This window comes from Cinclus cinclus, chromosome 1, assembly GCF_963662255.1.
Source record: "Cinclus cinclus chromosome 1, bCinCin1.1, whole genome shotgun sequence".
Lineage (NCBI taxonomy): Eukaryota > Metazoa > Chordata > Aves > Passeriformes > Cinclidae > Cinclus > Cinclus cinclus.
Window position 1 is genome coordinate 140,165,389 of NC_085046.1, and position 17,783 is coordinate 140,183,171.

General features: G+C 46.0%; 1 protein-coding gene and 1 non-coding gene across 2 annotated transcripts; one reads left to right on the top strand and one right to left on the bottom strand.

The window, feature by feature from the left end:
- Nucleotides 1–966: 966 nt before the first annotated feature.
- TRNAM-CAU (transfer RNA methionine (anticodon CAU)) lies at nucleotides 967–1,039 on the bottom strand. The gene has a single exon. It is a non-coding gene; the product is annotated as a tRNA-Met (tRNA).
- A 1,910-nt stretch (nucleotides 1,040–2,949) lies between these two features.
- On the top strand, nucleotides 2,950–13,664 carry FAM83A (family with sequence similarity 83 member A). The gene is made up of 4 exons (XM_062503770.1): nucleotides 2,950–3,525; nucleotides 6,273–6,440; nucleotides 8,375–8,499; nucleotides 13,118–13,664. Exons 1-4 carry the CDS (start codon nucleotides 2,950–2,952, stop codon nucleotides 13,662–13,664), a joined length of 1,416 nt encoding a protein of 471 aa, XP_062359754.1.
- The last annotated feature ends 4,119 nt before the right edge of the window (nucleotides 13,665–17,783 follow it).

A 17,783-nucleotide genomic window follows, 5' to 3' on the forward strand; every position in this document is an offset into this window, starting at 1 on the left:
TTAAAGTGACTCATCCATAATTGCTACACACAGTGCTGATACAGGGGTAGACTTGGCCCTGTGAAAATACAAGGATGGGGACCTTGATTTGTTCTGCCTCCCCTGGGGTTTTGCTGATGCTGTTTGGGGCAGCAGTACTGGAGAAGGATTACCCAGGGCTGGCCCTGGGGGCTGAGGCACCGGGCAGACCCAGCACGATCCCTCTAACCAGCAGCTTTTTGTCACCTGGGGCTGGGAACAGCCTCTGCTTCTCGTTAAATTACATGAAAACCTAAAAGCACAAAGGTACTTAGTTAACCTTGCCTTAGCATCCTCTGCATCTGGAAGTAGAAAGAGTCACATCAGCAGCAACCAGGATTCAAGTATATCTCATTCCAGCCATTTGAGTGTGGAGAAGAGGCATCGTTCCTTTTTAAAGGCAGAAAAATGCTACAAGACAGGTTCATCTTGGAGGCAGAGGGAGTAGATGAGAAAAATTGGGGTTTTTTTTGATGATTGTCTTGGAGTGTACATATGATTGTTTCTATATTTAAAAGGAAATAAACCCACTGAGGTTTAGGCCCATACCATGGGCTGTATGTGTATGTGCGTATGGTTTGCAAAAGGGTGAATCTGTAAATGTGCATAAACTGGAGTGTTCCACCAGTTCCTCCACGCTGGTGTCCTGCCGTGTCCCCACAGCAGCTTCGGGGCGCAGCCTGACCCCGGGAGTGCCCCCTGCCCACCGCAGGAGCCAATTCCCCATTCCTGCATCCCGGAACGGGGCTCAACACCGCCTGCCAGCCCTAGAACACCTGCACGCGTTATCAGCGGGACAGACAGGCCCTCGACCTGGAACTGCCGCTTCGGGAATCACCACAAGCACGCCTTGGAAGTCACCGACCGGCTCGGAGCGCGGTGTCGTGCGAGCCTGTCGCCGCTAAAAGCGCGGGGCAGGCGGCCAAGAGCAAAAGTGATACCCGCCTTTGCCCCGTGTGAGGATCGAACTCACGACCTTCAGATTATGAGACTGACGCGCTACCTACTGCGCTAACGAGGCGGCTGGAAAGATCTTCTCCGTGAGGGTACTCGGTCCTGCCGGCGGCCTCGCTCCCTGCCGCGGCCACGGGAGGACACGGCCCGGCCCGGCCCTGTTCCGCCCGCACCGCTCCCACCGGGCAGGATCCCGCGCTGGCCGTGCGGGGACTCGGAGTGATCATGTGGGACCGCAGGGGGACACTGGGGCTTCGCTATGGTGACAGTGTGAGGCCCCATAGTACAACCTGTGAGGAGCCCCGCCGTGCCCGCGGGGGCAGCAGGGTGACCCTGAGGGACACCGGGGTGACCATGAGAAATCCTGGCCGAGGAGGGGAGGGCCGTCCCTGGCCCCGATCGGCGTTGGCAGGGCACAGTCCTGCATGTCAGGGTAATTAGATGGCATCATTTTCGGCCTAATTGCGCAGAACAGGTCAGGAGATAATTAGTGACTTTCGGCCGCGTCTGGCAGCTGCGGGCGGATGTTGGGGGCGGAGGGAGGGACGGGGTAGTTTTTAAAATCACCCCAGAAGCTCAGGACGGCCCCGCCACCGCCCCTCCTCTGCTTCACGTGGTAGCTCCGGGATTAATATCCGAGCCATTCCATACTCTTCTGTGTTTCGTACATCTTTACGTGTGATTCCCCCCCCCCCCCCCCCCCCCATTCCATAGGGTAACTGACGTAGACCCAGAATCTCTGAAGCTGCCCTGAAAAACTGTCCCAGTGCGTCCCTGAAGATACCCGTGCTCCCGAGGCCAGGGCGGCGGGACGCTCTCCCTGCACTCACACGGCCTCAGCGGCCCGCACCAGAGCCCGGCACATCGCCTGGATCCCGCTCTCCCTCTGGAGCCGTGCTACAGGGTGCGTGGACACGGAGCTGCCGGGGCGAGGGCAGCCCACCCGCGCGAGGGAAGTGTGTCACACGTGGCGCTGCACCCAGGCACGCACGCAGGTATGGACACCTCGGGCAGCTGCTCCCGCCCCGCCTCTCCTCGGTCAGACCGGCCGGCCCGGCTGCCCCCGGGCCCTGGCCTGGCACCCGCTGCAACCCGCGCCTCCATCCGCCTAATGACACAGCACAGAGCTGCCACGGGGACAACGTGACTCCAGAAGCTGCAGCCTGGGAAAAAAAAAAAAAAAAAAAAGAAAAAAAAAAGAAAAAAAAAAGCCTTAAATGTGCACAATCAAGTGATGAGTGTTTGTATTTCTGATGCTTTGAGGCCAGCTCACAACCGTCCCTCCACGTAATACGTAATATTCAGGATGTTTGGGAAGGGGTATTTTTCTTTTAATAGGATGGCATAGTCACAAAGCTTTAAAGAAATAAGTGAGTGAATCGTCTACGGTAATAGCAACATACTCTGGACGGGGCACAGTGACGACGTTCACATCAATTTTTAAGCCTGCCTGGCAGCATGTAGGTGCAGAACGGAGCCCATGACCCTTTTTGCTGTTTTGAAGCCATGGACACGGCTGCTGTCTCTGTTTCAATTCAACATCAGAGCTATCTTTTCTTCCTAACGAATACTATGGGAAGACGGAGAAGCCTCAAGCTGTTTTGAAGATTGTGCAATGATGCTTGGGAGCCTACCTGCTTTTGCTTGAGTGCTTTCCTCACTCATATTTCACAGGATGCGACAGGAAGGGAAATACAATCGGATCCGACGGCCGTGGTAAATTTGACTCGAATCCTTCATATGCCCTGGGGCTGAGGTGGGTGCCTCTCAGATAAGCAATCTAATCAGCTTTGCTCTTGGGTCCCATCTGGAAACAGATTGTTGCCGGAGTACACCCCACCTGAGAAGCAAGCTTCAGGTTCGTTTTGAAGATAATTGTACAGACAAATTCAGGGAGTGTGAATTTGCCTGTGGTAATAAGATCTCTTTATTTTTATTCATAGTTAATTCGTTCGGCCGAGGCGATTTCATGCCAGAATGCAGTCCTCAAACAAGAAGGACGATTGCACTGCCTGTGGCACGCATATGCATGGTGCCTGCCCGGCAGATCGGCTGCTGCGACAAAGAGCCATGAACCACCCCAGACATGTGGGCAAGATAAGGAAGAGGCTGGAAGATATCAAGAACCAGTCCCCGAAGTTGACAAAAGCGGATTTCAGCCACAACGAAAGCATCAGATTGGCCACCGACGCTTTCTTGGATGGTGGGACAGACTCTTACCTCGAAACTCTAAGCAAAGAGGGTGAGGTGGATTTCCTCTCCTCGGTGGAAGCTCAGTACATCAAGGATAACGCTAGGGAGTCTTATTATGCACAGGAGCCCCCAGGTGCCGACGGGGCAGCTGCGCCAAAGCAGATCGATGCCGGGTCACTCCCTTCAGGGACTTACTTCCCCACCATTTCTGACAGCACTGAGTCGGCTCTGCTCCACACATGGATTACAGCAGAGAAGCCCTATTTAAAGGAAAAATCCACTGCCACTGTGTATTTCCAAACAGAGAAGAACAGCAACATTAGAGACATCATACGCCGGTACATCCACAAGACCACTCAGGTATGAGGAGAGAATTGATGTTCCCTCCGCACTCGGTTGTTTCTTGCTCTGACAAGCTCAGGTGAACACGGTGTTTAACCCAAGGCAGCTCAGTGCGTTGCAGCTATCTTTGCTCTTGAAAGTGTCTGTGAAGAGCCTATTATTGAACACAGGCAGTGCTTTTAAATCTATTTTTTTTTAACTCACACCAACTTTTCTTTGTGTTGGTGGCTTAAAAAAAAATAATTCCCTCTCCTCTCTTGTAACCTCCCATTCACCCAGCAGATTAAATGTGCTGTAGAAAGGGCAGCTTGGCTCTGTCCCTTCTCATGTATGCCCAGCAGGATGGTTTGATCTGTTCAGACCACTGCACCATTAATGAGAATTAAGCCTAAGTGAGCTCTCAGCCATTATTGTTCGAGGGGATTTGTGGGAGATGTGGGTGAATGGGAGGCCAAAGAAAGGCAAGTATGTCTGGAATGTCAGCAGCCATTCCCAGAGGAAGGAAATTATTCAGAAAATAGACCTTTCATGCCTAATATGTTGCCTGTATCCGTTCAAATGTCATGTGGGCTCCGTATGGAGACTGCAGCATAACTTGGCAGATGGGAAAGGTGCAAATGATGCCTCTGACTGCATACAGGTGATGGAGGCCACAGAAGTGCCAGCCACAAGCCAAAGCCAGGCTGCCTACACTCTGGGAAGCCAGGACCTGAGGAGCTGGAGGGGGAACAGAAAACTGATGTAATGTGTGTTCTAGGACCTCTCTTGTTTTCCTGAGGAAAAAAAAAAGTGATACTTAAGGGCTGTGTTTACCATCATCGAGGAGTTTTGCCCTTACATAAATTCAAAAGAGGAGCAGCAGTTTCAGCCAGGAATAGTTAGGAGCCAAGCCAGGATGCAGTAGTGCTGCCCAGCACAGACTTCGGAGCCCTCTGGAGCTTTGTTATTGCCCTGCAAGGGCAGGTGCTGGCCCCGATAACACAGAGTGTAATGGCAGGGGAGGAGGATCCCTGTTGGCACCTGCTCTCTCAAAGCCTACAAGTGCTTACCGCACCAGGGGAATTATAGATCAGTCATTTTAAGTTGGAGGCATCAAAAAGATGCAGAAACAGAAGTGCCTCTGGAGTAATAAAACAGGCATCAGATAGAATATCAACCCAGACCACTTTTCTGTCCCAAGAAGAAAAAACTTGTAGGTGAAAAACTGGGAAATGTAACATAAATCCATGGTTCACATGACCTTCTTAATCATCTAATTTACATTACAAGAGTGTGCTGAAGCAATACTAACAGTATAAATTTGTGAACTGCTTTTTGAGCACAGTTTTCCAATGGCACCAGTTACTCATTAGCATCTGGTAAGGGTCCATCTTGAATAGCTTAGTATTTGATATATGCATTACAAAATTAAATAACAGAATAAAGACTGTGTTTATGGATAATCTCAAACTAAAAAAGGATTGGCAAGGGATACTACAATTTTAAATATACTTGTGGAATTACTGCAAATCACAGAATGAAATTTGGGCAAAAGAAATGGGAAGTACTGAAAGTAAGAGAGGAAAGTCAGGTGCACAAATATACGTTGGGAACGGATGGTGAAGAGCAGTACCAGAGAGAATGGTCTAGAGCTGGGGCATTAATAGGAAGTGTGGATGTGAGATATTTGGCATAATTGTGCTTAGCCATGGCAAAGCTCTTTCTGAAGCACCAGGCTTTGGCAGCTGGAGGAAGCTGTGGGATCCTCACTGCTCCACGAATCGCTTGGCTGCTGGCTGTGCAGGATGTGCCTGCTCTAGTAGGATATCCTCATGGTGGCAAGGGGAATGAGATTGCTCTTTGGTGTGGGCATAGGCTTTGGAGTAAGATTCAGAGCAAGATGAAAGCAATTAGTAAGATAGATCCACAGAGATGCTATAAAGTTTGTTTTGATTGAAGGTGGTATCCCATGAGCACAGTTCTCAGAGGTTCCCTCTCCAGTCATGAACAAGCACCTCCTAAGGAGGTAGTAGCTGGGCTGAACTGACCCCTTCCGTGGGCAGCAGCAGATGTCAGACAAGACCAGCACTTTCTACTATGGAACTGGTTTTATATCACATTTACAGTTCCCTTGATCCACACTGGCTGCAGGCTGTGCACTTAAGTAGTTGTCAGGGCTTTTATGCCCAGTCCTGAGACTTTTACATTGTTCTGCCAGTTGTGAATTGGGAAGCGTGGATGTGTGGTCAGATTGTAACAGTTAGTTTATAAATCAGTGTTTTAAAAAAGATGGAGCTGTTAGAGTCTTTTTCACCCCACCAACAAGAGCAGAGTGAGGCTTTTTAAAGCCAGGGCTGTCCAGTTGTAAATCATAACTGAGAAAGCATCATCCAGGGATTCTTGCAGAATGTGTGTGGCTTATGACACCTAGTGAGCCGTGTGGAAAGGGCTATGGTCTTTTATTTAGCTACATCGTTATCATTCTCAGATAAGTATTTCATATATTTCCTAGTGCTGAAATATCACCTACAAATTCATGTGTCATCTTGGGTTATATGTTGTGTGTTATATTGGGTTTATATGAGCAATAAAACAATGAGGCAATATGTTTAATCAGTTTAGTGATTCATGCACTTACAGGGAGAAAACCGAAAAAAAATATCCACACGTAACTTAATATTTATATTTATTGGAATATTTTTTTAACAAACTACATCACAGTGTCCTCATAGCAACCTTAAGTTATGTAAATTGACTCTGCTAATGCCTCTGCTCTTTTTCTGAAGGTGTTAGCTATTGTGATGGATGTGTTCACAGACACTGAGATTCTTTGTGACCTCCTGGAGGCAGCTAACAAGCGCATGGTCTTTGTCTATCTGCTGCTCGATCATGGGAGTATAGATCTTTTCTCCGAGATGTGTGACAAGTTGCAAATTCCTGAGGATCTCTTCAAGGTACTGTGGCTTTGTGAAGCTCTTAGGCTGAGAGTTGTCTGCTTAACTGCAGGCACTCTGAGCTAGAAGCATAGTTATGCTAGGGTCAATACACCTTCTAATTAAAAGGGAGCAAGAGATTCCCTGGGGTAGTGTTAACACCCCCAATTCCTCTTTGAAGATGCCTACATTTTCCCATGGATATTATAGAAAGGTAAGGCATTTCCATTAGGTCCCTAGATGAAACTAATCTTGGCCCTCAAGTCTTAAAACAGGACTTAAATTTCCCTGGTAGAGTTATCTTACATAGGCATTAGAGCTGCTTCTGTTTAATAGCTCTGCAGCAGCTGTGATCTGACAGCCACAGGGAGAAGGTGCACAAAACTCTTTTGCATGGCCATAGCTTGGTTGCACTGTGTGGTTTCTGATAAAATGTGTTAAAGCTCTTTTAAAGATAACACCTCAAATTTAGGTGGCTGCTAGTTTAAACTGCATTCATCTCTGTCAGAGGGAACTGGCTTTAAAAGAACCCCTCTAGGGATTGTTTCAGTTGCTTGAGATGCTGTAGAACTCCTATGGCATCTCCCTGGGGGATAGGTGATACTGCAGAGGCCACAGACCTGTGGAATGGCAGCTGTGGGCACACAGGAGACTTGAAGGCATCTTACATGCACCACACACGTGGTTTTCAGCAGCTGAATTCCATCCCAAATATATAAAGAAGCTGAAATTAATAATCCATGTTCATGACTGTTTGTGTGCCTGTAAACCCTCACTCCTAAGGAGAACAAGCCTGCGCTGTTTATTTTGAGTCTGCTGCTACAGCACATAGGCTTCCACAAGGTGCGAGTCAAATCCTTGGTGCCACTCATTTCCTAAGTTCTTGATTCTGCAGTGTGTGTATGGACAGCAGAGTCAGGGCCTGAGAGGCACTTGCTCAGGTACAAGAACAGTGGAGAGCATCCCACGGGCCAAACTAACCCGCACGCGCCCTCACACGAGTACCTGCATCTGATCCCGAAGAACAGCATTTGTCTGGGCAGCTCCATCTTTGCAGGCCCAGATGGATTGGAGGAGCAGAGGTTTTGCTCTGCTGTGTCATGGCACAGCCAATGTAAATCGAGGGAGTACAGCTACTGCAGACTGTGCCTGGGCTGTCAGTGGAAGGCAGTAGCTGCTTCCAGCTACGGACACATCCATGCTCCTTTTGGCTGGGGTAGGGTTAGTTACTGTCACACAGCACATCTCCACCTGCATGAGTTTCCAGGAAGGTTTATATCCCCAGCGAAACAAGTAACCCCGTGGCAAGTGAAAGACCTTTGATACCAGTTTCACTTGGGGAAGTGAAGGGTGAGGGTGGGGGGGTTAGGAGTTGGGTGTTCTTCCAGTCCAGGGGTTTTCCAGATGCCTTGAGGTCCCTTCTGGGGTGATGCCTTGAACTGATGCCTGGAAAGGCTGACCTGAAACAGAGACTAGGCAGAGCAGAAGGCTGCACTCAGATCAAATCCAAGATGGATCCTGGTCACGAAGTCTTTACACTTTTGTAAGTTTTGGTTCATCTACATATTTGAGGTGAATTATCCAACCACAGCCCCAGGCTGTGAAATATCAGGCCCCTGGCTTGCCCCCTTTCCCTCACTGTTGTTTATACTTTTTGGGTAACAGGTGTTCTTGGTTCTAACTGCCCCGTGAAGAGAACTTTCTAACACCTAATATGAAGTCTCAGACTTAGACACTAAGCAGCAGAGAATATAAAAAATACAAAAGCTAAAACCCAAGGCATCACCTTGACTAGGTTTCCTCTGGACACAAACCTTCAACTATCACATCAGAGAGTCCATGAAGAAATTTGACTTTGGGGCAGTGAAGAGCTAAAGGCAGTGGGGGCAAAGGGTCCTCCCTGTCTTGATTTTTAATTAAAAAGACATGTAACTCAATTTTATTTTTATTTACAGAATATTTCAGTCCGCAGTGTTACTGGAGAGGTTTACTGTGCCAAGTCAGGCAGAAAATTTTCAGGACAAATTCAAGAAAAATTTCTTATCTCTGACTGGAGATACGTGCTCTCTGGATCTTACAGGTGAGATAAGCCATTGCACTTCATTACTAGGTACTCTTATATAATTTTTAATACTTCTTCCCAAAAAAGTGCCATAGAAGTTTTTGTAAGGTAAGAAGCTTTTGTTTAATAAAAAACACCTCATGTTTTCACATAATTCAAAAATTTCAATTTCAAAATTTTAATTTAAATGTTCAGAAACTAATGTAAGCAACTTTGCCAGTGCAGCCCTGGGGCAAAACTAGAAATGTGTACAGCTTAATATTATGCTTTCCTCATTGTTTGGGTTCCCAAGTGTTGTGATCATGAGACATGATGCATTTCTGTCTCCCTCAGGATCCCTTAACGTAGATCCCTTAATGTAGATCCCTTAATGTCACTCAGGTTATCTGAGGATTTGTTCTTCGTATGACAAATTTAGTGGTTAAAGGCAAAACAGAAATACTTAACAGAATTACAGTTTTTCCCTGCATTTCATTAACAGGTAGGCAGTATATATCTAAATAATTGCTTCATGTTTTCCCTTTTTTACAATTTTCTTTCTTTGTTTCTTTGGGGTTTTTTTGTTTTGTTTGTGCTGCTGTAATTATTTCAGGTAGTGGATATAGCATCTCAACAACTGGATTTTTAAGTAAGATCCTAGATCCTCTGGTCAGGGAATTTCAGGAGACTTCTGAGCTTACAGCAAATAAATGAAGTTTCTGAGCATCATGGCTACATAGATATGTTTCACAAATGACCAAGTGTATCCTAGAAATTCAGGTAAAAAAAAGTAAAAGAGGTGATTATTTAATTTAAAGCATGCAATTATTTTTCTTAATCCCAGTTTACAGTTTGGAAGCTTAAATGCCTCTGGTCTGATAAAACTGTGCCACCAGGAAGTTTACAAAACTATAGTAACGAAGGAAAAACTGAATTTTTGGGGATGGGCTGCAGGAACTGAGATGTACACTAACACAGGCACCCACTTTTCATTCCATTTCCAAATGAACCATCAGACGAAACTCAAGGTTGAGGTTTTTTATTGACTGGGGTTTTTTTCTTGTTATTTTGGGTGCCTTTTCATCCCTCACCAATGATGTGTTGAAATCCAACAGTAGACTTGCATAGAGTAGAAGTGAAGAATGTGGAGAAGAGCAGCACAAGATCTATTTTATTTGATCTTTTGGCTTCTCTTTCAATACCAAAAAAACTAAAAACACCTGAAGTCCTGTGCAGTCACTTCTGTTTTTCTCTACTGCTATTGAATATCTTCTAATCTCAAGTACCTTGTCAAACTATGTAGTTCCATATCCAGCACACAAACAGAGAGGGTGGTGAAGAACAAATATATTTAAAACTATGAAAAAAATATTTTACTTCAGCATGTTGAGCACCAATTTGCAATTCACATGGCTTATAGCTGGCTACCATTATGTGGAACTTCTTGCTAGCTCTCACTTCATTAATCTGAGATATTTTTGTTATGCCTAAATCTTACCCATCAACCTCTTCAGGTATAAACAAGAATGATGAGTGAAACAGACTCAAACTCATACAACACCAAATTTCACCAAAGTGCTGAGCTCTGCATGATGTAGTAGTGGTGAGGGGAACAGGCTGAGGAAATAAAACAGTCTTTCAGGACATACTCTCTATTTTTATTGCCAGCGTCCATGGTGAGGGGTTAGAATGCAGTATTTCTTTTAGAATGCAGTATTTCTTTTTGCTGTCTCTGTGTCACTCTATCTTATCCTGTGGTAACTGTTATTCTGTTTTTTAAATGAATTTGAAATTAGTGCATAAACTCAGCATTCCTGAAGAAGGCAAAATGAAAACAGCAGAAAGCACAGACTTTGATCCCCAGGAACAGCTGAGTATTTACCTGGCTGCCACTCTGAAAGCCACTGGCCTCTTCAGAGTCAGCATCCAACAACTAACATGGACGTGCTTTGCCAGGAGCATCAGTTCAGGTGGAGCAGGTTTCTCCCACCCAGGTTATCCACCAGCAGGCAACACTAACATGTAGGGTAACACAAAGCTGAGCCCAGCTGAAAACCCCAGTCCGTCCTTCCTTCCATTTCAGTTCCTCGTGTGTTGTGCTGCACGTTGCTGCAGCACTGCAAACACAGGGATGAGAACATCCCTACTGAACTGCAGCTCCAGAAATGCAGCGACGACACCCATTCTAATACAAGTCCAAAGCTGAACAGGAAAGGTGGGATTTGATTGAGACAATCATAAATGAGAGGGTATGTAACAGGACATAGGACAAAGCCCCAGAAAGATGTCTGAGAAGTATCTATTGGTGACTGAATTTGTGATACAGTGTTAGTTAGCCTCAAGCCAGGCATCATTTCTTTGTGCTTTCTCTTCTTTTGATGGGCCTCACCCAAAAAAACCTGTGAGAAAAACTATCCCTCTGGGCAGGTGGTAACAATAATAGACTTCTCTGAGCCTGTACCAAAGGAACACTCAGAACTGTAAATTAAGGAGCAAAACAAGGCCTAAAACTTAAACAATGCATTTTCTCTTAGAATTAAGCCTATGAAAACCTGTTAAGTCTTTTATGCCAAGTTCTGTGGTGTTCTCCAGCAAAGTGCACAGACTATAAATGCTGGGACTGACTACATGAGTCCACAAGCATTTGTCTAATATCACAAAGGTCTTACTTCGTAATTTTGGGCGGACCCATTTGCCATTAGTTCTTGGAGAAACTGTGGGCTATTCATTTGATCTAACTTTCTTTGTTTACAGGGGTTACAGGTAAAATCAGTGATCCACAAACTATGGACCGTATCTGTCTGTCAGGTATTCCAGGAAGATACACATGGGAGTAAATTATCAGTATTGGGCAGAACAAGTTTTTTCCTCTGATTTTGTTAGGCTTTTAAAGGCCCTTTACAAGTGTAATTGATTTTTGTTTCTGTCTAAATTTCCTTTTATAAACTAGGTGCATCTCTAGGGCATAAAGTATGAACAAGATACTTTAGACCTTTCATGAGTTTGTAACCTTCAATGTAGATATCCTGGAAAAACTGTGTGCGTTTTTGTATTTATTCCTGACCTATTGTCTCTTTAACAGTTAGATGAAGGACATGCAAAGGTTTAGAGAGCATTGCTTAGTGAATAAAGGATAAATAAAGCAATGTTGAGCTGGTACAGTGGATGTTATGATGAACACACCCAGCAGGGAGTTAGCTTGCTGTGCTCCCAAGTTTTGCTTTGGTTCTCAAGTTTTTGTCCATATTTAGAATGATTTGAACACAGTGGATGAGAAGTACCTGTATTCTAGTAACTTTGCGTGTGTTTTCATGTCCAGTCATAAAATGTACAGTATAAATTGTATGGATGCCCAGTGGCATCGAGCTACTGATTTCTTCACTCCTCCCCTTACTCTTGAAGCAACACTGTATACCTCAAACCCAACCCTCTTTAGGAATGCTCTGGACAAGCAGATGTAAATTGTCTGTCTTACTGCCTCAGTATCAGCTCAGGTTGTCAGTCCCTCTGAGCTTCACAGGAGTTTTATCAAAACATGAAAAGATTTTAAGCGCGCACACCTACAGCCAAATCTGGCTCTCAGCAGCCTTTGTGCAAATCCAGAGTAGCTAACAAAGTCACGCGGGAATAACCATGGCAGAGTTTTGCCAACACGGAATAACCTCAGGGTTAAATCCACCGCTGCTGCGTATCCTCTGCTGCACAGCTCAAGCCCTGGTCAGTTCAGGGAGTAATTACATTTCATTCACTCAACTATACTCATTTTATTGGTGCTGCTGCAGCTCAGACAGGGCAGCCTGCGCAACACAATCAAGCTGGCTTCTGGTTTTGTGTTTGCTGAGTGGATTAGGGAAGCACATAAAAGAAAAGTAATGTAAAAGCTGTGGGTTATCCTAAGGTGTGTCTCTAAACTACCAGAATTAAAACTATTGTGGTGTTTCTCCCTTACTTTATAGCAAAGTATTACATTTATTTTTGGAAATGCTGTAGGAAATATTTGTAATTTCATTTTCTCTGTAGTGAAGAAAACAAGCATTTGTCAAGTCTGGCGGCTTGTTTTGTGGTGTGGGACGTGACAGGAAGAAGGTTGGGGTTTTATGCATTTCTCTTGACCAGTGCAGAAAGATTATGGAAAAATTAAAACAAAGGATCAATCTTTTTTCCTAGTCTTTATGTCACTCGGGAGTGGCTGAGAGTTACCAAGTGGCACGGCATGCTGCAGGGTACAAGGTACAATTTATGCGTGTGCAGATAAGATGTTGCAAGACCTTAATTTAAGTACTGTGCATGGAAGAGAGGTCCCCCCCAAAAGAGGGGTCTAAACTCATTTCCATGGAACAGACACCCATACGTACCTTGGGTATTGTATCTGACATTTATCCCTGCAGTGGATCTAGATCACCACTCCCTTGAGGAGGTTGCATAACTTCACAAGGTTTCTTGAAGGTTTTAGAGGCAGCTGCAATAACAAAGATTGATCCAAGTCAAAGAGCACTGATGTGAACTGACCTGAAATTCAACTGCGACACCATCTTCATCCTGTGTTTAGACAAGAAGCTTCAGCAGTAAAACACATTTGCCTTTTGCATCACCCCTGCCGGGGATCTGCAGTTCCTGATGGCATTCACTGTAACCCTTACCTTGTCTCTCGTTCCAGCTTCACGTGGCTGTGTGGCCAGGTTCACCGCAACCTCCTTTCCAAGTTCACGGGCCAGGTCGTGGAGCTGTTTGACGAGGAGTTCCGGCACCTGTACGCGCAGTCCAAGCCCGTGCGGGGCCCCAAGACCCCGCCACGCAGCCTCCCCTTCCTGTTCAGCCGGAGCTGGGCCCCCCCGCGCAGCCTCCCCTACAGCGACGAGGGGAGCGCCAACACCCTCTCTGACCCCTTCAGCAGCCTCTCAGCTGGCAGCACGCACCAGAGCAAGCAGACCCCAAGAACTCTCATATTCAACAGCAACTTCACCCCCCAGTCACCTCTCCACCGAGTCAATTCCTTCCACAGCTATGTCTCATTCACTCCCCCGCCTCCACAGAAGGCCATCCAGCCTAACTACTATCAGCCACACTACATGGCTGAAAACTCCACAGTTCCCTACAACAACATGAACATTTACAGACCTATAAGGCTCAGGCAAGAGGAACCGAACAGGACAGGGTTAAGCTCATCCTGGAGATGCCTCCACAAAGCTAACCTGTTTGCATAATAACCACCTCGTTTGGAAATGCAAGTAAATGTAGTGAGGACCTGTTTAGCAATCGCTTGTGTACTGATGAATATAGAAATTCTGTATAATACAAATGAGGATGATTTCAAGCCTCGTGTTTTGTTGCTTATGGATGCTTCATTTCCCTGATTAAAAAGCCAAGGCTGCTAATGTGTGAACCTCAGGTGCATCAGGATCCCAGGAAGAACACATCTGAATAATGCTGCTCAGTGCAACACTGCTGCTGCCTATCACCTGCCCTTGGGAGCGTATTTGTGTACCAGGACAGTAACTGTTTTTCTTATGTCCAGGCAACTGAAAAGAGGGTAAGGCACAGTTTACTACTATGCATTTTATGCACTTGAATAAAGAGACTGAAGGCTCCTATTTCCACAGCAAACAGAGACAATGCTGGCAGCAGCAGCCTACCTTTGTGCTCTCATCAAACCTTAATCTTGATTTAGGGGGACTGCCTTCAGGCTGGCAGGGAAGCACAGGTCCTGCCACAGCAGTGTCTCTGAGCTCTCTCTGCTTACGCTGCACAGCAAGGATGGCTGTTCCCAAGGATTCTTAGGAAGGGGCCTGGCACCCTTCCATCTCATGGAAGACACCTCACATTCACCATACTTCCACTTCCACTGGTCAGCAACACGGGTGTGTCCCAGAACAATCCCTCCAATCCTACCAGCTCAGGGCAACTTTCCTTACGCAGAGCAGCTGTGAAGGGTCAGACTGAAAAAGGAAGCTGAGTTAAAGAAGTGAAGTCCTTCTCATAACACACCAGGACTGAGTTCCAATTCATTTAATGGATCTTTGAAATCCTTTCTGTGGCCTCTAAGTTTTGAAGATAAACTGGATGTTTGTATTGCCCATGGACTAGAGTTACAAAGGGAGTTACAGAGGTTCAGCAGCTTGAATCAAACCAGAAAAACTTTCTGCAAATAATCCATGAAAACTAAGGAAGCTTACTAAGTAAGCAAAAGTAAGAAAATTCATGAAACAAAGGATTTCCATCCAAAGATGTCTAACAGCTGTTGATTTTTTTTTCCCCACACCTGCTTTGCATCATCTTTTATCTGCCTCTAACAGAAAACAGAACCCTGAACACTTGCACCTCTGGCCTGTTTTCCCTGACTTCTCACCTGCTCAAAAAGGAATACAATTTAATTATGTAGACTGTGGATGATGATTATTGTATGCAGGTGAAGAAGGTTTCTCATCCTTGGAAGAGCAATCATTTTGGAAGCATACCTATAAAGTTTAAAGAACATTGGAGAAGGTACAGGATGGACGCATCCTGCTCTAGCTGCAGTATGGGTGTTTTAACCGATAATACCAAATTTTGGAGTAAATAATAATAATAATGATAATAATAATGATAATAATCAATTATTACATATAATTGTAAATTTTGTACATAGAAACTTTTTTTTGATTCCTCGGGGAGAAAGGAAATTTGATTTTCATTCCTATGATAATTCTACTTCATTATCTGAACATAGCAATCATTCAAATAAAAGACCTTTTTTCTTCATATTCTCTTGCCCTGTACACCTTACTCTATTCTCTTTCAAAAATTGAATGAGTCCCATGCAGTCAAAGCCCAGATGAAGAAGAAACATACTTTGTTTCTTCTGAAATCAAAAGGAACAGAATTAAGGTGTCCTAACAGACTAATTAAGGTTTTCCTTCTAAATGTGGTTCATTTCGCTGATCATGTTGTGGCCCAGCTGGGGTGGTACAGAGGGGAATGTGAGAAGTTTGTAGACCTTGATTTCTTCAGGCCATGTCCTGTGAAGTCCGTGAAGGAGCTCGTTTCACCTCTGTGGGGCAAGACAGTTCGCCTACAAAAGTTTTGGAGAATACAGGTAATGAAAAATAGATAATGTTCAAACTAGTAATCCAGAAGAACCACTGTGAGTTAATTTCAGCTGGATCAGGAAAACAGCTTGTGTTGGTTCAGACAACGTCTGAACTTGAACATCAAGTGAATGAAATTTCAGTTTTGATGGAAAACAGTCAGTTTACAATTTCAGCAATGAGTTATGCTAAAAATCCTAACAGGCCCTCACAACTTAGTGATAAAGGACAAGGTTTATAGGAAGCTGCAGAAACTCATGAAGGCCATGGCAGGTGCTGACCTGCCCTGTCCATCTGCAGCAAGGGAAGGGCTGAGATAAGCTCAGCTACCACACCATGCACCCTCCACAGATCTGAGGGTGACAGCAAGCTGACTGCTGCAGGTGAGTCACTTGAAGGAAGGGATGTTGTCCACAGGGAGCTGGATGGGCTGTAGGCCCACATGAACCCCATGAAGTTCAACAAGGTCAAGTGCAAGGTCCTGCAGCTGGGCTGGGGCAATCCACAGTACCTGTGCAGAGCAGGGGATGAATGGATTCAGAGCAACCCAGAGGAGAACACAGGAATACTGGATGGTTTACTGGACATGAGCTATCACTGGGCACATGCAGCCCTGAAGGCCAAACATGCCCTGGGCTGGATCCAAAGCCCCACGGGCAGCAGGGTAAGGGAGGGGATTCTGCCCCTCTGCTCTGCTCTGTTCTGTTCCAGTGAGACCCCACTGCAGTGCTGCACTCAGCTCTGTGCACACACCCTGCAAAGGCCACTCATTACCCTCCGTAGTGACTCAGGCTCTCATCTGGCCTTTGCTGAGGTTTTGCTGGATTCCCCCTGCTGCCCTCCTATTTTGTCCTATTTTGAAGGAAGATGATCTAGGTGGGGCTAAAAGCTTGATTAAATGTAACCTATACCAACCTCCAGATTATTTACAGAAGTGAATTTATAATTAAGTGGTTTTTTTTGGGGATGTTTAGACTTCTTTAGAATGGGAGGACCTGTGGAGGGCAGAAGGGGCCTCCAATGTGTCCCAGCAAAGCCCAGGTAAGGTCTCAGAGCACTCTGGAGGGCAATTAAGTCCCCATGTGGGCCTCTGCAGAGCCTAAAAGAAGCCCCAGAGCTTTCAGGAGAGCAACTCTACCCTGCCAGAGCACCACTGGTGGTGACAGCGATGAGGACACTTCTGTCAGAGCTGGTTCTGTGCATGTCCTCACCACGGGGAGCAGAGAGTAGGCAAATGCCACTGCCCAAGGCACTGTTACACAGCAGGAAAGGATGTTTTGCAGGGCACCAGGAACCCACAGCTGCCCCTGCGTTCACACCCTGGAACTAAGCTGGATGAATAGGCTGGGCTTGGCTGGGGTTTTCCAGACTGTCCCTGTGTCCCTTCCCCAACCAGAAACAGCCCTGCAGGTCTTCCAGCTGGTCGTGTGAGCAAGTGCTGCCCATTAAGGTGGTTTGGAATGTGCATCCTGGTGCCCAGACATACACCTCCCACTGGATCCCACCAGCAATTGCTGCTCACACTGGAGGCACCCAGAGGAGCCTGTGCTCGAGGACATTCCCTGTATTTGCTGCCTGTGAACCTGGGAGAATTTCACTGATTGTTTATCCCACAGGCTGCTTCCAGTCACCTGGGACTTCACCTGACTTCCATGACTTCAAATACCATGGAGAATGGCTTGGTAACTACACCAGCCAATTCCCTCAGGATTCTTGGATACATCTCACCAGGTCCCAGAGACTTAGGTATGTTCAGGTTCCTCAGGTACTCTTGACCCTGATCTTCTCTTACAGTAGGAGGGACTTTGCTTCCCCAGTCCCTGCCTTGAGAGCCATTGGCTCAAGAGGCGTAAGAGGAGAAGTTGCCAGTGAAACCTGAGGCAGAAAACTCATTGAATACCTCAGCCTTCTCCATGTCCATTGTTACCAGTCTGCCAGTTCTTCCACAGGCTGCTGGTTTTTTGGGGTTTTTTTGCTTTTCTTTTCTTCATGAGACAGACAGTTCCCTGGATCTTACCCTGTTATTCCTCCTAGAAAACAAAGACCATGCAGGTGTTACTCCTCCCTCAACCATTGCACACCATACTCCTTCTCCTTTTCCAGGACCCCTACTAGGCCTGCCAACTGCACCTCCATTGCTGGGGAGGTGACAGAGCAAAAGATCTTGGAAATTATTTCCAGCTTGTCCTGTGATGGACAAGAAGGGGGAATAGTGAACAGGGATTTGCTGGATGAGGCAATTCTGCCTTACAATGTATC

Coding starts and splice junctions, on each gene's coding strand:
- FAM83A (XM_062503770.1), top strand. CDS start 2,950: ATGCAGTCCTCAAACAAGAAGGACGATTGCACTGCCTGTGGCACGCAT. Junction 6,441..8,374: donor TTCCTGAGGATCTCTTCAAG/GTACTGTGGCTT, acceptor TTTTATTTACAG/AATATTTCAGTCCGCAGTGT. Junction 8,500..13,117: donor GTGCTCTCTGGATCTTACAG/GTGAGATAAGCC, acceptor CTCTCGTTCCAG/CTTCACGTGGCTGTGTGGCC.